At 32.4% G+C, this 24371-nt stretch overlaps 1 protein-coding gene across 2 annotated transcripts in view; it reads right to left on the reverse strand.

Moving 5' to 3' along the window:
* The window catches only part of LOC135130290 (phospholipid-transporting ATPase VD), a 47722-nt gene that overhangs the window by 19536 nt on the left and 3815 nt on the right, over positions 1–24371 (reverse strand). For both annotated transcript variants that reach the window (XM_064057663.1, XM_064057655.1), the window contains exons 2-3: positions 19791–20291; positions 18021–18365 (exon numbers count right to left, since the gene is read on the reverse strand). In XM_064057663.1, coding sequence (XP_063913733.1) covers positions 18021–18365; positions 19791–20281 — 836 coding nt within the window. In that variant the 5' untranslated portion in view covers positions 20282–20291. The remainder of the gene's footprint in view (positions 1–18020; positions 18366–19790; positions 20292–24371) is intronic.

Below are 24371 nucleotides of genomic sequence, written 5' to 3' on the forward strand. Positions count from 1 at the left end.
TATTAACTTTTTTCTAAATTAAATTAGTACCCAGTAACTATTAATGTTTGTGATTTTTTTTGTCAGGTTGGCAACATACATATATAAAATTTTATAATGGCATACTTGACGTAAAATTGCAATTTTGGCTATTAATTCAGTAGCTGTCATCTTCTCATTGGTTTTTTACGCATATCAAATTGACAATTGTGAAGTGACATACTAATATTGCTGCCAATAATTCAGTATTGCCAATCCAAAAATTTGCGCCAGTCACTACTAATAGTCACCTGATATATCCGTGTAAAATCAGTGAATTTCTAAACATTGTCACAAATTTATTTGTTAAAACAAAAGAAAACTGCCATTTATCTGTACTTAGTTGATCTGTGTCACTTACATATTATTAGATGTTCCTTGATTTATTAAAACTGCTGCACCAAAATTTTTGAAGGTTTACATATACAAAGTACCTAAATTAATTCTGACTGCTGTTGTATACACAAATTTGTTAATTAAACTTAGGTTTTTCCGCATAGCAACACTACTTAATACCGGAGCGTTGAAAACATTTGCGACATTCGAGAAATCTTTATATGTATGTTATTGATAAACTCTGACAAATTTTCGCAACTCGATACAAAATTTTAACTGCAGCTTCATCCAAAAATTTGTAAAATTACAATTTTAGTTGTTCGATAAATATTTCTACACGCACGTAGCAAAATACCACATTTATTAAATAATACACGGGCATTGTGTTCTGTGAATTTACGTGCGGGTAAAAATCTTTTGGACCAGAACGATAATTTCTTTCTTATTTACGTTAAACAACACAGCTAGTTATATCAAGACCTTCAAAATATTCCCATGACTTAATTTATTTTATAAAAGATTGTTGGCTACATTGCACTTTTACTGTATTATCATTTGCATTGAGCCCTTTGATAGACTTGACGATTTTTGGGATTGAAGTCATATTTCTACATTATTTGAAAACTATTATTGCTTTTACAGAATAATAGTATTGTTATTTGTGGAAAAGCTGATAATGCGAAATACCTTTAAAATTTCGAATATTTACTCAAACAATAACCAGGTACAATGAATCATTCTTAAAATTAAAAAAAATATTTTCCGAGATATATGTATAAGTTAGAACAAATATATTTTTTGGGAACATGTTCATTTTTTTGTGTTTAACTGTGGACATCAAGATTTATGATAATAACAAGAGTAGAAAGTAAATGGGACAAAAATGCATCAGCTCAAAATAAAAAATGCTGGTTATGACGACCTTACAAATCGCACGTTGAAAATTTTACTATAGGTGCTATTAAATTTTATGTACAATTATTGTTTAACAACCTTCACAATTGTAACGATGCGGTTAATGTAGCGAAACAAAATTTCATTGGTTCTGTCGTATTATTTGTTCGTTTTAGGAAATTATTAGAATTGTATCCATTAGTTGATAGCAATTATAAACGGGGAAAACGCATGTATCAATTTATTTTATTTAAATGAATACTAAAATCATGATACGCTGTTACTGCTTTAACCAATTGAAATTTTGAATCAAACATTCTTGCTATTTTATTTCATCGCGGAAATCGACAACAAGATCAATAATAATAACTGATTTGTGTCCACGTCCCTGGATACTGCATGGTATAATTATTAGTTGTAGTAGGTATATACTATGATTACCGCCTCCACATATATTAACTAGGCTAAATTGTCAATATCTTTTCTTACAATCTATATTCTTACGTCATACTGTCGTCTTGCTATTTTTGTCAACTCATCGCAATGGATCTGCGCTGAAATTTCTCTTCTTACATTATACATCAAGATCTTACAATGAACACAATTTCAAAATTCTACGTCTTGTACAAAACCAATAAAGTGTACTACAATTTTTTTATGATAACGTTATATAAAATTCGCATGTTCAAACGTCAGACTAAAAAAACTTAAAAATGATGATTAAACCCGGAACTATTCACAACTTGCAATAAAGAACGAGAAAGTAAACTAAGGACAAAGTAATTTAAAGTAAACCTTTCATTCTTGTATTCCTATTTTCAAGTATATTACGGAGGTGTGATCATGGGTGAGTGATTAACATTAACAAATAAAAATGGTAAACAAAAATGCTTGGTAAAGTCAAAACACCACGAACGAAGCCAAGCGAAAACAGCGAACTAAAGCCAACTCCGAAACACAATGTTTTCGAGTATTGAACACCGCACTAAAAAAAGTTTTAGTCCGGTTTTACCAGTTGCTCATATTTGTCGTTCCAAATTCACATATGGAAAGTAAGAGTGCGCCTCAGTAAGGGTCTCTAGATCATTATCGTTATACCTTTTCGCCATATATACAAACAAATGAAAATCAAGGACGACCATCGACAGGTCAAGGATATTTCCAACAACAATTTCATTTCCTAAACACTTCCGCTGTCTACATATACATTACTCCATTAAATCGAACCGCATCGACGTGCCTAGCACTAGAAATTTCTGTAAATAATTAATTGGTAACCTTTGCAATGTACGCGAATAACGGAATGCTTTTCCCGATCGAAGCGCACTTTTGGTGGTTCTGGAAGTAGTCCAAAGAATTTTGAATATTTCACTCGCCTATGATGATGGATTCGATTTCGTTTGAATGTCAGGGCGTATGTACGGAGCGACCTATATAATAAATATATAAAGCGAACTTGAAAAATTAAACCGTTTGCATTCTGCCACAGTGTGATATCCATAAAACAAACACACGTTGATGACACGCAAGCAGTGAACAGTTAACATTTGTGGGTCGTACATGACCGGGTTATGTTAGTATTTAAAGTCTGGCAACTCGCAAAAACAAATAATATTTCTGTATGTACGTGTGAAGTTGTTCCAGATCGAGGTCTTTATTATTTCAACACGCCTTTGTATCTTTAAAATTGCACGAACTCGAACCGATTCGTCCACAATTATTATGAAAGTGGTAATAAGTATAAAAAAAGTTGGAAAATTTCGATAAACATTTCGGGGTGTTTATAACTGTATATACACGATTATTTAATTTTTTTAAAATATGACTGAATAGTCTTTAAGTTCTTACAAAACTCCAACTTCAAAATTTTGGTATGATTCTAAAATTTAAATAATGGACGTTATTGTCACTCAAGGTAGTGATATATTGAAATGATTAATGATCACTAAACCCACGCACAAACAGAATGTATAACTTTGGTTGAACGGTTTAATGTTTCACGAAAAAAAAAATAGGTAAGTGTAATTTGGATATGAAAAATTCACGTATGGTAGACATATCCAAATTAAATTAATATTAGGGTTTTGTTACATGTATACTCTTATATCAAAAACCCCACTTCTCATGTTTTATATCTTAATTTTACTACAGGGTCATTATAAAATATTGTAGTCGAAGAAGGCCATGATTTTGGTGACATTTTGTGCCGCCTTTTTCAGTTTTGTGGAAAGGATTACACTAATATTGGAATTTTTATTTTTAGCGCCACATTAGTTGACATTAGCGGCTGCACTGTTTCAACGCTTCATCAAATTCTGTCAGATGTCAATAATTTTTTCGTTTGTACTGGTACGTTTTCCCTCACTTTGTGCGTTAATTGACTTGTCTTGTTTTCATTTTTGCTGTCTTCCCCTTTGTTAGAACTTTAATAAGTGTCTCAAAAAACAGTTTTTATCAAAATTACAGATCATTGTGGAATAATCTCAGGTAATGAACAGAGAGGAATAACTATGGTCAGTGTTACAAATGATTTTTTTAGTTCTTTGGCGCAATCATCATGCCTATTACCGTAATGGGGTGTTAAATGAGGATGGGGATGGAGTGTACTCTGTGGAGGCGTCTAAAAACGAGTATCTAGTGAAATGTTCTGTTGTCATTGATGAAGAATCTTTGAAGACGCTATATGGCGAATTATGGCCAGATTTAACGACACTGGTAGCATTTCTAAGTGAAAACCGACGGGGAAACCTCAAGTTAGTGAAGACGTTGTTGAAGATTTAAGGATGAGAATGGAACAAAGTCCGAATAAAGCTTTGTCAAAAATCTTTACTGTCCGGAGTACCATACAGCCCATGTCAGAAAATCGTAAAAGAGAAGTTACATATGCATCCATACAAGATTTTGTTGGTTCAGGAGCTGCAACCAGCTGATTTTCCTTGCCGCGTTGGGTAGTGTAGTTGGTTTCAAGCTGATATGGACGATAACGGGATTCTCGATTTGTTCTTTTCTGATGAAGCCTGGTTTCATCTGTTAGGCTATTATGTCAACTGACAGAACTTCAGAATTTGGTGTATAGAAAATACTCACGCTTTTGAAGAAACACCATCACACGCAATGAAGGTTGGTGTGTGGTTAGCAGACGACGATTCATAGGCCTGATACTTTTTCAAGTAAATGAATGTGATCAATAAACAAAATTAGATGTAGAAAGTGTATGTAGGTACTGCAATAAAGTTTTTTATTTTCAGTAACTTTCATTTTTCTTTCGGTGTTAGTTGCATTCTCTTAATTTAAAACTTACTTCAACTTACTGTTTAGTAATAATTGTAATTTTACTATTAGGAAAGTTAAAAATCTTTATTAAACATTCTGTTGTTTCAAGAGATCTCATAATCAGCTACAGAACTCTTAACACTATGCTCCTGAAATTTTATTGGTTTTTTCATCTTTTTTCTCATAGAAATTTTGAAAAATCTTGATATTAGGATGGCCATGTGGGCGTGTTTTGGGTAGAACCTCTTTGACATTCCTGTTATGCAGATCTGGCATGTTTCAGATATCTAGAAACTGCAAAGCTGAAGGTAATGTTTGGACATAGCAGTTTTCACCTATTGTAGGGATGAAGATCAAGGATTTCAGTTGTGTTTTTTCAAGAGAAAAGCACCGGTCACAAACCATGTCTGCACCAATATTTTGACGATTCCTTTCAATTTACAAACAGAACTTTCGCGGGATCACAACTTTGGCAAAATTATTTACTGCAAAAACTCATTAGGTACTCATAGTGTTCGTTAACTGTGATAAGACTTGCTCTGCCATTGTCCATTACGTGATTTTTCACAATTTTTACCTTCAGGGTAAAATAATAAATAATTACCGTGTTCATTGGTTTCGACAAACTTAACCTCACTTTTTGGATTTCATTATTTGAAAAATTATTGCTTCTTTGCAAAACAGACCAGATGATTTATTCTGTTCAACTCCAATCGACTTTCCAAGGTGTAATTCATGACAAAGCCCTTAAACGTTTTTCTGACAATTTACAATTTTTGAAACTGAAATGTTTTGCAGTGGCGTTCACAAATGCCCGATAACACTGCAACCCTTAATGCTCTGGCCTGGCGTCTTTTCGTGTCTATTTAAAATGAATTTAAACCGCGAACCGGGCATTTCATTTTTGACACATCTGACAGATTTGTTTGGACGTTCGTGACATTTCAAAACAGTTCAAATCATTTTGGTGATTAGCGGCACGAGAAAAATTTCATTTGTTTTTCATAGGTGAGTTGACTACAATATTTTATAATGACCCTGTATATAGTGGCATCTAAAAATAATGCACACCAAAATTGTGAAGGTAACCAGTTTAAAGTTCTTGAAAAATAAATGACTCACCATTTGTGTTTTGTTGTTCCCTAACAATGAACGATATTTAAATAACAACTTTTCACATTTGTTACTACTGGAATGTAGAGATTTTTAACAATCGAAGTAAGTTTCATTGGAACGCTTCTACAACAGAAAAGTGCGAAGTTCTTGACAATTTGAACGTGGTATCGGGTTAAGATGCATTCCACGAAAAACAGGAACTTGCAACATTTTTTTTAAATAAAATAAAACAATAAAGTTTTTACGCATTTAGATTGCTTAAGTTCGTAAAACCCGTAGTCAGCCATAACTTATACATGTCACATAAATAAACTGACTTATGTCAGAATGTTTGGCAGCCACTGCATCACATCGTTGAAATTTCGAAAAAATGCTCAAGACTTTACAAACACTTAAAAGGTATTAAAAAGTCATGTAATTTGTTGTAATTTATTTGTTTGTTATTATTTGTTTAGTTTTGTCATTATGGTGTGGTCTGTGTTTACTAGTTAATAAAACTGTGAATTTAATTTTTTTATTAATTTACTATTCACACCGGTCGTAGAAGAGATTATGATACGTGTATGAAACCCCAGAAGCTCAGATCACGTATCATAATATCTTCTAAAAAAAAATATTCACACCGGTCTCATACGTGACAGTTTAAAAATAATTTCTTATGAAAAAACCGCCTAGTTCTATTATTAATATAAAAAATACACCCTCTTTGGATAATTAAAACAGAGCAGATAAAGCAAAATTTCTTCGATACATTTAGAATCTGAGATTTTTGTTGTCCCATATGTGACATACTTTAGTATTGAATTCGTTGTAATATGCAAAACAAAAACCTAAAAATAAATGCACCAAGATTGTTAAAAAAAAACGTAAAGTCGGCATTGTGGTCATCTCCGTTTTAGAAAACTAATATGACCAAGTTTTACACAAACTTATTGTTATAAATGTCCCGAACGTGACAGTGTAATGCTCCTTTCGGTATATTTTCATTTTTCATGAATGAGTGGAGATATTCAACAGATAAGTGCACTTACAAGTTTTCAATACAATATAATGAAATTAAAGTTAAATATTCGCAGGATAGAAAGCTGAAGTGTAATATTCATATTGTCAGTTAGTTCCACTTTCTGTTTTTAAGGGGTTTTAAAAACAACAGGGGAATGAAGTTGTTGTTGTCCTTCATTCTTACAAATCTTCTCTTGGGTAACTTTTCGCCAAGTCTACAAAACCGTCTGTTATGAGTTTGAATCTTGTAGTCATTTGACTATTACTTATGAAGAAATGTACAAAATCCAGACGTTGTTTCGGTTGGTTTTGCCGTTTATGAACATTTTAGGAAAATCTTGCATAAAATAAAACTTTCTCTTCATTAAGTATACACAATTTTTCAAGAAATCTTTCCATCTTTTGATTTTTTTCATACGCTATTTTTAGGTTGAAGCAAATATTACAGCAACAATTTAGGTCGAAATTTATTTAGACAGAACTTGAAACTTCAAACAAATTCAGTCTTAGAAAAAAATGTTGATGAAGATAGGAATCAAACCAACAACATTTTTGTAAATTGTGATTAAAATATCAAGGTGGATTCATAAACCACATGTACATGAGTATGTTATTTTGTAAAATTTATCTAGTATTTACTAAACAAAATATTGTGGGTAAGGATGATTAGACAAATAGATTTAAAATTCAACAACAATCGGTCGCGTAGTTTCAGGATTATCTGCAATCAAAAATCGACACAGACCAATAGGTAAAAACGAGGTCCTACTTTTTCGTACTTTATAGGTCATCAAAAGTCGAGAAAACATGAAGTGTAGTAGTTATTCGTCGGATGGACCCTATTACAACACTTTCTAAATTTACGCTCGCTCGGAAAGTAAAGAACTATTTTTGATATTGTTATACACGAAAACTGACATTTTAAAATTTTCGCTATTTATTAAGTTACAATTTAATGAACAAGAAATGGAACAGAAACAGAATCTGGTTTGACCCTATTTATTTTTAAGTACATATCTCAAAATTGAAATAATTTGGCAAATATTAGTATCAGCATATTATTACATGATGTCACTTCAAAAACAGAAAAAATAGTTATAAATGCAAAAATATGTATATTTAAATTAATCAACATTAGTAAAACATCTGCAAGGTTAAATATCCAAAGAACGAGAAAAAAAAACAACATTCACCATCACCATTTATTAAGTGTACAGGCGAAAACAAATTTGAAGAAAGGAAAAAAATAAATAGCGGTACATTAAAAGTTTAATTCCAGAAGCTCTTAAATACTATTAATATAAATTACTGTATTTTATAGAATCCTCACGATGTTATAGAAAACTCGTAATGAATTTATTTATATAATTGCCAAAAGAAAGAAAAATATAATTTCTTAATTATTGAAATTACAGTTTTAAAATTTACTCAACGATACGTTGTGCTGTCTTGTGTTTGAGATGTCATCAACTTTCTGTAAAAAAAATTGTCGTGTAATCTCTGATATAAATTATAAAATTGATACCACACAAAATTAAAAATAGGAATGAATTGATAAATTATAGTAAAGAAGCATGTTGTATACGTAAACCACAACATAACTTAAAAATATTTAGTTTCTTGGAGGTGATGAATAGATAAATTTTGTTTGATCATTTTTCGATAATTTTAAGTGCCCTTCAAATTCAGAGTGATCAATGCTGGTTTGGAAGATTATCTGTGTAATGATATGAAATAGCCATTTGACGAGCAACGGAAAGTACGGAAACACGCAACCTACATTTTCTTGTTCCAATATCTCTTGGGAAGTAAAAACTAACGTAAGACACTTAACGTTACGTACGTCGCTAGTAACAAGTAAATGAGTTTAAAATTTTAAAACTCAAGTTACGAACGATTAACATGCATGACAGTCGCACTACGCTTTGCTTTTTTCAAGATTGTACCCGTTGGCTTTTAATTATATAACTTTTGTTCTTTATGCAACAGATCAAACAATTTAAATGTAAATTGTATGTATAATCGCCAAGGAATAAAAATGGAAACATTGCTAATTCTCTGGAGATGAAGTGACCTCAAATGTGAGTGGTGCAAAATGTATATAATCAGTTGCCAGACCCACGCTATTGCGGGAACATAATTTTTAATAATAATAGTTCATATGGTTTACCACTCCGTTACATGACATGGTTTACATAATTCACTGTTTAATTAAAGTCCCAAACAACACAAAATCCCCAGACGAGGTTCGGGTAATGCTTCCATTTTCTCCCCGAAAAAAATTCAGAACTAATAATGTAAGCATAGACAACAAATCGGACAAAGCATAATAATGTACGACAGAAAACAGACGAGTAACCAATGATCGATATAACATAAAAGCAAACAGTCGTTTAGTAAACCACAATATGAAACTTTTATAGTAATCCTGGACAGGGTTGAACCAATTTTGTAGACCCAGCCCTCATGCAACTTTAGCAAAGATAAGTAAGCATTCTTGCAATATGGTACACGTAGTAGCACATGTAAATACAAATAATTCAATCCTCACTGAACGACATTGAAAGTACTTTGTTCCCTCAACATAATCGTAAAAAATAACCAATTTACTTTGGTTTAACGGCGAACGTCTGGAGCGTTAACATCTGTGGATTATGTGGAGGTAAGTAAAGTCACGGACAACTTCAACTTTCGCCATAGTTTAATCTCACGACCTCGGCAAAATGACAATTGTGCGTTTGTTGTTCGTCTATTTATTTTATTTGTGGCGACCTTCGCCCATTTTAGAAACCGAGATTTGTCTGCGATGAGGTTCCTCGTCATTCAGACAATCAGACACACCATTAATTTCATGGTGTTGCACTTAATAACAACAGCAGTTTATTAATATCCGACAGACTGAAAAATCCAGTCATAAGATACAAAATAAGGTAAAAAAGAAGATAAAGAAATAGTTCAAATAATTAATGGTGCAAATTATAAAAGCTCCTGTAAGGGGTTATCGTATTCTAGTAACCAAATTTTTGTAGAGAAATTGAATGTTAAGTACATCACTTGACCATCTGTGAGCAGCTATTAATCAGGTTAACAATGAAATCTGCAGTGTGCTTGATGTCATATTTGTGTATTTACATTTACATTGTTAAGGCTATTAAGTTTATGTCTTGGTATCTCGATGTCATAGTACCCAGAAAGCAATAAAAACACAATCAAAGACAGCCACGGATTTTTGAAAGGTTGTCTTTGACAGTTGCATTTTCAACTCAAACTTTCTGATCTGACAAGACCCAAATTTTGTCAAAAACAAGTCTTCACAAATCCATGGCTGTCTTTGATTGTGTTTTTTAACGCTCTCTCGGTATAATTTATTTGTGATATATGTTAATTATAGGACTCGACATTTTTTTGTTGATGTACATGTACTGTTAAGTGTTTTTATTTTAGACTACGATATTGCAAATTTTTGTTAATTATTACTAGTCGCTACTTCTATACAGGGTTATTCACGAGAAGCTCCACGCCTAAAAAATTCAAAACCATCTTTCATATTTCATACAATTTTTTTAAGCAAAATATAATTTGCTGTTTTGTGTTAAGAACATTAGTGTCAGACACTTCACGTTAAAATCGACATTTTGTCAAAATGGATGCAAACGACGAAAAGACTAATGTTATTTTGATATATGGTGAGTGCTTCACGATTGACTGACGTTTATTTCCAAATTATCAAAACGAAACAGTTAACTATGTTTAACTTAAAACAGAAATGATGCTAAATATCAACGACTGCTATGAATTGTACTGTTGGTTGCGTTTTGGATTTTTTAGAAGTGGAGCATCTCGTGAATAGCTTGTATAGCATAATAATTGATTTAATCTCTACAAAACTCCAGAAAAAGTGAGTTCAAAAAAAAACTTACATATCTTCTCCATTAAACAATATTATATATAAACTATGTACCACTTGCTAAAAAATTCAGATGAAAACATGATAAAAAAATTCTTTGACCACTTTTTGAATCGGTGATATCTGAATTGCAGTCCAAATTTTGTTTAAATACTAGGTAGTAGGTATTGCGGTCCGTTCCCGGTTCAGGGTTCAGGATGTTGTAGCATTGTTCTTAAAGCAACTGAATAAATTCGGAAAAGAATAGAAACATAATTTAGTGTAGACCGAAATTTTTACATAAACACGAAAAGCGATACACTGAAAAAGAGGTAGTTCGTAGACAGATGTTCATAATTTTACCTTATAAGATCCTGTATATAACACATATGAAATATAATACACTCTGTTGCCTCAAACAATTATGGTAAAATATACTGAACAATTTCAGAAATTATATCTTTCGGAACTAAGTACATCAATAAAAATAACAACCACCATCATTACACTTTATCAATATGTATGGTATGTATGTATGTGATCAATGGTTCATTTTCCAATTAACATACATAACAGGATCAAAAAGCTAATAAACTAGGTAATTTACTGACATGTTATTTACCAAATTTGTATTAAGTTTCTGGTTCAGAATTTTGAGTATTAAGTAACTTTGTCCATCACCTAGCGGACCAGCTTAACCCCTAATTGAGAATTTTACCGTAGTTCGGTCAGGGGTTAGAAATGTGCCGCAGTTCGGAGAGGCTGTTTAAGGTCCGTTTAAATTTACTAGTAGATTTAGTCACTGCTATGTGATAGGCGAGTTATTGAATATTTCAAACATGAGTAATATAGGGATATTTCATAGCATCCAGTAGAAGGAAGAATTATCCTTAAAAATCTTTCTTTTTCATTTTATAATTATCCTTTACAAATAACTGGAAATTGTTGAATTGAAACAATGAACATTTATATACATACCTACAAATTAATCAATTTAAAGATTTATTCTTTTGTAAATAAATGTAAGCCTACAAGAATCTCTTCATTCTAGGTCAAATATTAGCCTAATTATCCTCTGTAATTCTCAGCTATAAACTAATTATAATGTACTCGAATAGGGCCCATTAACGAACAGTTAATTTCATGTTTTCCGAAACTTTTCTGCTTCAAGAGTATGAAAAACTAACTTTTCCGTTTCTGTCTGTCGGTCGTCTCTTTATGATTTTATCAGACAATTGTCCGAAATTTCTGGACTGACTGCTGCAAAAGTTTAAACGTATTTTAAAAAGATCGTGTAAACCGTAAAACAAAAATTATTTAAAACTTTTATAAAAATATCTATAAGGTGTCCCAAAAAATTAGTGAATAAACCAATTTTCCATTTATTGAATCAAAAACGGTTCACCTAGTTTGTCTGAAATTCTGAATACACAGTACAGTTGTTATTAGTGTGGCACAGTACAGGTCAAACCTGTCTCCACTAAAAAGTTGGTTGACTTAACCACAAAATGTATTAAAAAAAATTTACCTGAAGCGCACAGCACAGCATATTACTTTACTCGAAATTTAAGAATAACCAATTCCTATTTTTATTTTAAGATACAGGGCTTATCGAAATGGACGGAAGACTTTCATGGTCAGCGTTAATACTGTGTTTTCGACCAAATAATATGCTAATATATCAAATAATATGCAACTCCACAAATGCCAAATAAGTTGTTCACACTTGAACGTCTAGTTTACATTTTAATTTTAATACTGCATAAAAAGACGAATTTAGTTTAACACCTACTTTATCGACACGAAAACTCCAACACAATCGCCCGCTTACAAACATTCCTAAAAATGTGGTGCCACTTAGAAAATCCGTTCTACTAAAATACATACATTTGTTTCGTTTAAAATAAACTCATCCTTTTGACATTACATTTCCACGCAAGGAAGTATTGTAATGGGGTCTATCCGACGAAACATAGAGTACGAAAACATAGATCTTCCGTTTCCGTCTGCCTGTCGTGTAGATGGCAAAACGCCAACCAATATTTGTCTTATCACCCCCACCAACAATTTGATGACATCCCCTGATTTTTTCTTAGTAAACGCCATTTAAATGTTATGAAATAAAATAAAAAGCTTGTGTACTTGTGGTTTATGCATCCGCTTTGATTTTTTACCCTAGACATCAAAATCTTCAGAAAAATCCAAATTGCATAACCTCTTATAAATGAATACGACGATTCCGTGCCGAACTCAAAGTTGAAATGCGAAAATTGTCGCGTGTTCGATTCTAAAGAGACTTCCTATTTTTTTTTAAATAAATAAATCGCTAGACAGACTCTTTCTACAACAAATTTATAATTACTATGTCGAAAACACGTGATAAATCGTAAAACACAGGTAGTAGGAAACTTCTATCAATTTCCCCATTATTGATAAATTCTACAAAATAAAAGGTCGCAATTTCTGTTTATCTACTACTAAATCTAAAAAATGTGCAGATGAAAATGTGTTTTTTTATATTTTATTCGATAATTTTCAGTGATCTATAATCGAGATGAGTGTGCATCCGTTTCTCCATTTTTTTTTTGAATCATTCTTTCATTTGATGTCCATAAACATCAATACCATGGTTTGTCGACAATTGGAGATATGGCTTTCAATTTTCTTTTTGTAAAAGAATATTTTGCAATAATTCCTTTTAAATTTAGTTATCATTTTCAAAGGGACTTATGGATAGAATTTCGTTCCTTTTATTTGCTTTGATCTTTTGGGAGTAATTTTGCTGGCTTTTTTGCTCGTTTTATTCCCTGTAAAAATAAACAACTGGTTTTGGCAAAGCTAAAACTGTTTCTAATGCACAGTCATGCGACAAATTATGTACTTACATACATTTTAATAAAGAATTTATTATAAAGATCGTACCTTGTTCGAAATAAAATTGAATTTCTCAAATTTTAAAAGCTCATATACACATATGTCTGTCAATTTAATTTTTTAATTTACCAAAACTTCTCTATCAAATGGTAAAGAAAAGTCATTAAAAAAAACACCGGAAACCATTCTTATGTGGTAATTTGACGACAGATTTTAAAATACAGCTGCTATAAAAATTGAATGCAAATGCTTTATCAACCTCTCAATTTGCATATGGTTATATAAACTTTTCTGCCATCTTCTACCCAAAAACCAGTGAAAGTAAATTTCCTTTTCCGTTCCAAGTACATTTAAAATATAAACGAACACGAAGTAATCATTTTCATTACCATTGCTATACAATAACCCACGGAACATAAGAACTTCCCCATAAAAAACATTTTCAACCTTTTATTGTGCTGTTTAATTTATTCGTGGTCGCGAGTACTCAGATTAAAAACTATACGACAGTGTGTTAACATCATATGTAAATAATCTTATCGTAACAATGCACTATTTAAAACGCATAGCTCATGTGAAGTTCATGATTAAAATATTTACTGAATTTAACTTTTTGTGATCGATTCTTTCAAGTGTAATATGCTGGGGATACTGCAATTCCCCACACCCTGTTCAAAAAATATCACAAGCGGAAAACACGTGTAGGCGAAATTTTCCAATTCACTCCCTTGTCCTACTGACATCGAGGTGTTTTCCACAAAGTGTAAAACTAACCGCCGGAATTAAAGTAGGTTAGATATCAACATCGCGTTCTCGCGGTTTTTCATATCGCAAAACAGAGCCGATTAGCGACTTATCTCGATCAGCTGTAGAGAAAGTCTTATTTCGTCACACTAGTTTCGAGTCTGCGATACTATCAAATCCTGAACTTGTTTCGAGTTTAAAGTTCAACATGAAATCTTGCAGCCACAAAAGAATGCACCCATCAACCAATTGACGAATCAATCTAAAGAGAAATAAATCGAGACGTTGCTCAAGTTTAGTTCAACGACCCACTAAAGCCTCTAAGTTAACATTTTCATGGCAGATTTTGAAACTGGTGTGTTTTGTTTTCTGGAGCGTCCAACGTCACCGTAGCGTAGGACTTCAAAAAATTCGAGCTGAAAAAGTGACCTTAAAATGCGTTCTTTGTTGTTAAATCACGAATTATTCGTGTATTCACGTACCATTACAAATGAAACCGTATGACGTTATTACGACGTTCTTCCGGGTGGTTCAGGAAACCCCGTAATTTGTATTGTTTAATAATCGCAGCGTTTTTGTTTAGATGTTTATGCTTTGGGCTTGATTCATGCTAAACCTATATTTAGGTAATTAAACAAAAACCACAATGCCGGAGATTCTAGATACCATGTTCCTTGAGGGCATATTAGGCCGTATGTGGCCCATTCGAATTATATTTTTGTTGAAGAGTTTTTAATAGTTAAAGACCTTTGTGTCACTGATATTTTTTTCAGGAACATCAGCATACAAAAAAGTTATTGAGAAAATAACTTCTTTCATTTAACAACGATGTCAAACGAGTGAGTAGTCATTTAAATTCCTCTTATTGCGAAAAATTATGCTTCCCCTCAGTTTTAAATTCTAAGTAAATAACTAACGGAAGTATAGTCATCGTTTTATTGTGCGGATATTTAGAAACATTTTTGTTTATTAATTTCTTCAAAAAATTAATGACGTCATTGCAAAATATTGTTAAATATTCGTAAATCTCACTTTGCAGTTAATATGTATATGTATGGCCTACGATTTAAAAATTTTTGGCTAACTTTACCTAGATTGACTACTTAAAAAAATTAATTAAAAAGATTACGCAATCAATTTCTATAAATATTTATAAAGAAAGTTGACGCACTGGGAAAAGTAAAATCCCAGTTGAAAAATATCTCCTGAGTCAAAGAATTGTTTGTGTTTAAGGGGAATTTTTAGTGCAGGTCTTTAAGGCAACAAACCAATCAGTTTTAATAATTAATCCCCACTTAAAACACATATCTCAGATGCAGAGGGTGTATTTTGAGGGCGGTAATCCGAATTAGATAGAGTCCGTGAGAGTGTATTTTTTGAATACTTATACATACATGATATTTCAAAAAATTGAATTTACATATGACGCATTTTCAACGTATTAGGTGTTGCATTTTGCAATAATACTGTGCTGTTTATACGACTAAGGTAAACTTTATGTTAAGAGTTCTATGACAAAAGAAAAAGTTAAGCAGTTTTGGCTTAAGCAAATGGAAGATGATTCATAAGGTAATATTTCACCCAATATCTTTATTAGTGCCGAAGTTGGATAAAGTTGTGGAGTTGCCAAGAAGAAATCAACGTTTGAGAAAATAAAAATGACGAAAACAGATGCAAAAATGCATAGCGTTTGTACATTCGAACGAAAAAAAAAAAAAAAAAAACGTTCGGAAGAAAAATGTTAAATATTATCTTATTCCATGACACGTCTTTGGATTATTTAATTTATTGTAAGAGAACTAAAGTTAACGGGAAGCAAACTGTTGGAAGAATACACAGTTTGTTATTTACTGTTAACTTTGTCCCAGTCCTACAATACATTAGGAATAAGATATAAGACAATGAACTCGTCAAATTTGACACTAAAATTTCAGGTTCAGTCTTTAGTACAAGGACAATGTCAAAATTTAAATTTAAGTGTTGTGACTTTAGTTGATTGATAAATAATGAAAGTGCCAAACGTGTCGTGGTTAAAGCCAAAAATGACACAGTCGATGTCCAGAGAACTACAATTCGATTACAGTTCCGTAGTTTTGGTCATTTAAATACCACCCGTCTCCTTCAACTGAACAACAAAATATGGTTAACGGTTTTTAAAACGTGGTTATTTCGCATCGAATTTTGTTCGTAAATTATACAGGTCCTTCAAGAACGTCTTTGGAGGTTATTCATACCGATTTGTATGCTCCAATAAAACCACAAATATGAAATTGGAAACCACACTGAGCGATATTCATTAATGACTTCACATATTTTATCGTTATATTGGTAGAATTGTGCAAGTGTTTTGCCCATCAAATTCTACCACGACTATATCGATCTTTACACACTGTTTTTCTTTTTAGGGTTTAGTGGTCAGAGATAATAAACACAGCTCAATTCGCTCGCTACAGGAGTCTTTGAAAACCTGCATTTGTAATAAGGTATTTATATTGGTTGTTAAAATGTGATAAAAAATAAAAAATGTTTCAACTGCTGTTCTTAGAAAAAAATAAACATGACAAATAACGCAGAAAAGCAGGCCCCAGATGAGTTAACAAAGTCTTTGCCAACTGTGAAATTAAATCACACCAGGGAGTTGATTGAAATTGGAATTTAAGACTTTACTAATAATGTTTGAAATAATGTGCTGCTCCTTACTGAGTATTCACTGAAAAACAAACTTGTTGAGCAGTCTAATGTATCTGACGTCGAAAATAACAACACGTTCCGTCTATTACACTTGCGTAAGGATGGAAAATTGGTAAAAGTAATTGCCCTGAAATCTTATGAATACAGTAACATAATGATTACATGATGTTTACAAATCAAAAGCAATATATTTAAAAAAAATCTTCGCATGTCGCTGACTCAAAATCATCAGTCTTATTAGATATGATTGGATAATCGGGACATATTTTGATTTTTATATTTTTTGAAGCTTAACTGAAATATAATTCTATTTTAAGTAAAACGTTTTATTCGCAGTTGAATGTCTGGGTTCAGATTAATTACAAGTATCGCGAAACAATACCAAAATAGCGGAAATGGCTAACCAAATTTTTACTTCTTACGAAATAAAATCACATTTTCTTATGCAGAAGATACAGTGGAACTAATTAGTTTTAATAACTAGTACAACACCGCAATTTTCTCGAAAATAGAAACATTCTTTCGACAACAATTAAGTCTGGGAGCATCTTAAATGGAATTTTAAAATGTATTACATTATTTTTTTTATAACTAATACAACTGCACTCACTAACAGACCTTTTTAATTACAGTACTCTTCTTCAAATATAAAATCCAACTTTGGTCAAATTATGAAAGTTTCGTTTGTTTTAGTTTTCTTTATAATTAAATTAATCCGGATTCTATATGGTATTACCGTAATCTCATACAAATCGTAAGTTGAGAATGAAAGGTTGATCAAATGGCAACAATGTTAAAGGTCATTGTTGACGAGTAGTGTCAATTAATAATTATCGGCGAAGATTAATGCATTCCTAATTATAGTTTACAAAATAATATCCACGTTTGAACCTACCATGAAATAATAATAATCCTTTTATCATACTTATACATCTAAAACCAGTCAGAATTGCTAACGGATTTTCCTACACGTATTGTGTATTTAGAAAAGACTACACTAAATAAAATATAAAGATAAGAGTGTTAAACAATACTTTCAAATTGTAATAATTTTTATGTAATACATGATTTAAGTTAGATTAGAAGAGATTCTCTAATAACATTATATAGCACAGAATCTCGTATTCGTCCTCAACCTAAGCCCTTTACCTAAATTATAACAGAAAATGGTAGATTTTGATCTTACCTTTGGTAGATCCTGCAAGTCGAGTTGTTAATTCGTTTGTCGCTAGCGTGCCTTCGGCGATCCTCGAACAAATCCTTCACAGCCGTCACTCCGAGCACGAACATTACTGGTATCATCGCAATCTCTTTTCCGAACGCGTTGATTGCGGGAAACCAATTGAGCAACACGATAAAAATGAAATACAAATTAGCTACTCTATGAAACTGTTCTAATAAATTCCGCGGCAAAAACGATAATAAAGTATATTTTGTAGTCCTTATTTTATTATTGGGGCGCTTTCCGTTGGGGTGCTCCTTGCGGGGCGTTTTGGGAGGTACCAGATGATTGGGGACCACTGTCCTGTACCTGTAATAAAATACGAAACTAACAACTTTTTCTCATGCATATGTGAAGTACTTGTTGCTCGAAAAGGCAGTTGAAACCGTTAGGTGACGCTACTGTCGACGAGTTTCAGAATAGTTGAACACTAAAATGCTTGAAAATAACCACCAAATGACAGATTTTGGTTAAATTTGTGCCCACAGATTGCAACAAAATCTCCCACCATGAAGTTTCAATTTTGATTAGATATAGAAAAAGTAGCAACACTTTTAATTCATGTAACCAGCTTGTACCAGTAAAAGAAAGTCTATGATTTACCAAATGAATAAATAGTCTTTATTCGAATGTAAAAATAAACGGTTCAATTCGTTTATTAGTTTAATTATTATTCACACTTTGATGCCACTACAGTGAAAAAAAAAACAAATATGGAGCGAATAAAGTTAACTATCCAGCCTCGCTACTAGTATGCCTGTTATGCGTTGAAAATAATTGTCCACAGTAGACATGAATGAACAATTGGTCGAATACGAATCTATTATTAATGACGAATATTACTCAGAAACTGTAGTAATATATTAATCGCAGTACGTAATCGGAGAATCCGTTCTTTTATCACGTGTCTCGACTATGAACATGTGAGCAGATCATAACAGCTGCCGAAATTATCAATTTCGTCGCAATTACAAAGTTATTGTTGCGACATCGGATGACCTTAAGCTGAAAATCTAAAATATTTCAACAACACTGTCCAACCAGTGGTCTGACCACTGAAAAACATTGGGGTCTCGAAAACGTCATAATCATTAAGTGATTCATTCTGTATATTTCCAATGTAGATATATTAATGTATTCTTTCTATTTTAAACCTTCACAACCTATCGATTCATATTAGTAATCTAAGAAATATCACTATCTACAATGCCTTATATCAAAATTTAAGCTAATATGAATTTTCAAGTAAACTGTAGTAGCAGTGAATCTTTAAAATGAAGTATGAACAGAATTTCTTTGGAAGCATAACACCGTTAGAAATTTAAATTCTACGTTCACGACGAATTACGATAACAACGTTAACGTCAGCAACGAATGTCGACTTCTACAATTCCTTACTTTGGCTACCGAAGGTAACATTTATTGAACCATTATGTAAAAGTTACGAATGAAATAAACACAAAATAATAAAAACTGACAACTACTTTTTTTTCCAACGTCGACTCTTTATCCTACTACAACATGCTATCCGCGTTTGTTATGTCTGACGTGTATTCGTCTAGTTGAAAATCACGGAACTTAACATAAGATTGGTGACACGTTGTTCAAGATCCGGAGTATGTCCCCATATCAACTGCAGCGCCAACTAATCTATTCAATTTGAAAACACCATCGTAGTAAGTTGTCGAACGTTTTGTTTAACCAAAACCCGTTTTTTCTTAATTTCCGACCTACCTTTCTTCTGGTTCTGATTTGTGCGATCGCCTGAGCAGGATACTCAGCATCCGTCTCCATAATGGTGGTGGCGCCGTCCTCCTCAGTGTATAAATACTTTCAGATCTAGAGGCTTGCCTGCTGTGGCCTTTCGCCGAAACTTTCGATGCACTACCACTGACATTGTCCGAATCCTTGTGTCCTGGAGGCAAGATAAAGTCGGTTTTGGAGCCCACTCTACTGTGGCCAGGACGAGCAGGATCGGAGGTGATTTGTCCTTGAGAAAAGGCACGCTGGTGACCTCGACCTCCTTTCAGAGCTGATGGCCGTCCCACGATGCCTGCGGAGTTGCTGCCGCCCAGCGAGGTGTTGCCCCCATGACTGATGCTGCGTAGATGACCACGAGTCTCTGGAGATCTAACTTCAGGAAATGTGTATGTGGAACATTGTGACGACTGCGGGACCGCCTGGGGAACATTCGCCGTGCTCTCTTGGTTGGAAAAATTTGACATCGTTTACACTCTGGAGAAAATAAATAAGCTTTAGGTCTCAGATTTATTGGTTTTATAAGTGGAAACGATCAAATGGAGCAAAATGGATTTATTTCTTTTACAAAAACAAACATAGGATGCCAGGTCTAATTTTTCGCTGAAAAATATACAGTAATAATATGTATTGCATGCAGAAATATTTATTGGAAGATCTCATTTCGTGCCAGCAGAAGTTGAAATCGTGAAGTTATTGAAATTTTACTTTGTGGATATTGAGATATTTTATTTTGTATTTCCAGATGGTTGCAGCACGCTTTTTAAAAAAAGGAACCATGGGCCATTGACAGGGAGGTTCATCCTTTATGACTGGCAATAAAATTTCTACATTATAACAAATTAAAACTGCCAAGATTTATTCTGTAAACAATAAATTGGACAATAAATCGCTTGCACAAAAAACAAACTAGCTCTTAAAAAAAATCTTTAAACAAGGATGTCTTGAGTGTTGAAATGTACGGATGGTGAAGTGAGTGCAGGAAAAGTTTGTATAAAAGGTAATGCGAAAAGATATTTCGAACGATTCTGAAAAGGAGTAGTTCTACCTTCAAAGACTATTCGTCCTTTAAAAATGGTTTCTAGAGAAGTTTACTCCAAAATTACCATAATTATGTTATTTTAAAGGATGGTGCGCGTTATAACTTTCAGTAAATACGTAGGCAAATAATCACAAGTGAAATTTCAACATTTTTGCAACTACAAGTAATAAATACAATGGAATTCGACAATATATTATCGACGACCCCACTGAATTCTATGAAGACACTGTCGTTTACCCACACATTGTACATTGAACCCAGCAGAGCTGATATGAGCAGAAGCGAATCACATATTCGACGTAACAACAATAATCTCAAACTTGGTAAGGACAGAGTAGTTCCCCTACGAGTAAAATTAAGAAAAATCCATCAATACAATGCAAAATTATTTTAATTATTGCAGTTAACACTTTATAAACAAGACATATTTTCCTGAATTCTAACCTGTAGTTACGGTATAATGCACCAACCAAAATAGTGGTTTTACGATGTTGACTCCTCCACCACCTTGTCATTCAATAGTCCAGTTTATTCGGTGCAAATTTATGACAACATCCAAAACATAGATAGCGACTCGCTGTTGTGTTTGGCTGGCACGTTGGTTATAAACAGGACCTGCTTATCTATTTAACGGAGTCAGTTTAAGGTGCTTCCTTGACTTTCTTGTTCGCAAACGAGGGGCTTGGTAAAATCAAACTCATAAAACCACAATTTTTGCTGAAAAACTATACAAGAAATTGTAGCCCATTTTTCGTTGACCCATCTGTACGAATTATGTAGGAGAGAAATTACAAAAAGACAAAGATTTTAGAAGGACAAAGGAGTGCGTAGATTACATGTAAATTTATTTTAAGTATATGCATATTCTTTACGAATATAATGTAGTAAGAATCTTTTTAAGCTCCAATTGCGGTCTGGAACCGATAATGTGGCTTTCACAATGAAAACATAGAAGCAAAAGGAGCAGATAGAAATAACACCTCAAAAAAAAAAACAGCGAACAACTTTTGTTATTTTTCTTATTTGCAAGCCTCTGCGGATAAAGCGCTATTCATTTTTGATTGTAATTACGTCTTCTGCAATCTTCATAACAGAAAAATAGAAACAAATAGTTGTTGCGAACAAATTCCTTAGTATGGCGCAGTGCCGAAACTAGCTATAGGCCGAGTAGGCCCTTGCCTAGGGGCGCCAACGACAAGGGGCGCCAAATTCGTCCAAAAATTATGTTGTATAGTTTTGGAAATTTCATTGTACCCTATAAAATTTTATTGGCAATAACGAGACGGACAGTAGTACCTACAATAGCAAGAGATATTTACAACTTAAGTTGTCGCGTGCCGGTAATCCCAGATGTTAGAAACCAGAATAATCCAGGTCCGGGCTGGGACCATCGTTACTTATGAACGGAAATGACCATTATTTTATGAGTACAACTACCTGCCAAATATTCTCAGACAAATTCGAGTGAACTGGTGGGAGCCATAAATATTTCTTACCATTGTACTACTGTCCGTCTCGTTATCGTCAATAAAATTTTATAGGGTAGAATGAAATTTCCAAAACTATACCAAGAATTATGTCATATTAATCTTTTTTTATTTTGAACGGAAACATGTAACCGGTGCGACAGGTTTTTTAATGTTGATTTTATATTGAACTTATATAATATTTATAGATTTATACATATTATATACCTATATGTATAATCTCGATTTTTTTTCTTTTTTTTATATTTTATCATAGTATCTGTTTTGCATACTTAATAAAAAATATAAATAAAACTGTTCTGTAAAATTGCATTTTTATGTGTAGGGGAGGGGCGCCTAACGCAAGGTTCGCCTATACCTAAATATTCTTTGGTTTCGACACTGGTATGGCGTACAACAACGTGTTTTGGGACTACATATCAATATGAGACGAATTTAAAGAATGATGATAACGCAAAAACATCATTTCCGACTCTTCTACTAACCTTTTATGGTTGCATAGTTTAGTTACGTTGAGAACGTTTGACGTCATGAACTATTTAAATTGTTTATGTTCAAAGAAACCACAAATAATGTAGACCAAGAAACAAACAAAAAAAACATGACTGTACACTGAGCACAATTAGTTACAAATATGTGTTTATAGTTTTCTTTTGTGGTGTACACTCGTAGGATATGATGAAATGAACAATTTATAATAATCCAGAGTAGAGAACGGCGTGTTAAAATGTGACGATAAAATTACTGCGATTGCTAAACTTTAAGCTATCAAGAAAAACACGTTTCCACAATTTGATTGAATAAATTATAAATAACTCTGACGATGCCTACAAAAATATTTAACTTCTACTTTTTGAATTCAAAAAATTAGACTAAATATTTAACAAAAATCGGCAAGAATTAACTGAGTCTCGAGCTAACATTAAATAAAATATTCCTGCTTTCTGTATTTTCTTTTACACTTAAACTGGGTAAGTTTTTGTTTTATATAGTTTAAAACAGGGTGTTATAAGTTTTTCTCTGGTTGTCTACTACCACATTAAAAAATGCACTTTTTTTACTTTTTACTAAGTAAAAGTCATATTATAAAACTTTTTCTTTAGCCCAGTCTTGTTTTCAGTGACTCACAACAAATTCTCAAGCGTTTAGGATTTTTTTTTTTAAATTTAGAAATAGGATATACTTTTTCGTATTTCTACTTCATACAGAAATTTTTCATTGCTAAATAATATATTTTATTGTCATCTTTATTGGTTCGAAATGTTCATTTAACTCTATTTGGATTATAAGTAATAAACATTATATGTTAAATTTACAAATTTCCATTATTTAGATCTAATGAAAAATTACTAACAATATTGGCACATGAAATTTTACATTAAATAAATGTACGTACTCTTTATGGACAAAAATTATCAAAAAACGGTTGTCACTTGCCCGGATTTTGATTAAAATATACGTATTTACATGTACAACCGAATCTACATAATTAACTAAGGTACATATTTTATTAATCATACGCACGCCAAGTCCACTCTACGTAGATACACATAATGCGTATAAAATTGGTTAATTAATGGCATACACCTTGTCTGACAAATTCGTTTTCTTCTAAAAACAACTCATAGTCAAATGTTGTTCAATAATTTTAGTTTAGTAAGAAAATTTAATGCTGAAAAACTTCGCTCAATGTCAACGGATGTAACTAATGCATGTTTTAAATCAACTGTAACCAGATACAATTTTTTCTTAATTACTTCTTTCATGATATTTCAGAATATTTTCTTGAAATGTATCGATTCAATTGTTGTACACTGACAATTCACTTTTAATACCTAAAATTATTTTGGTTATAAATTCACAATTGTGGTGTGTTCATTTAAATTCATCGATATTTTTAAAACCTAAACTCAATGTTCTGTAGACTCAAAATTTTCAGTGTAAAAACAACGTGTTCCACTTTGTAGCTATTGATTCTAGTTTTGAGAAAATATAATTTCCAGAATTAATATGATAACAAGAAGATAA

This window comes from Zophobas morio, unplaced genomic scaffold, assembly GCF_036711695.1.
Source record: "Zophobas morio isolate AGI-343-1 ecotype UQ-CSIRO unplaced genomic scaffold, CSIRO_AGI_Zmor_V1 ptg000002l, whole genome shotgun sequence".
In the NCBI taxonomy this organism is placed as follows: domain Eukaryota; kingdom Metazoa; phylum Arthropoda; class Insecta; order Coleoptera; family Tenebrionidae; genus Zophobas; species Zophobas morio.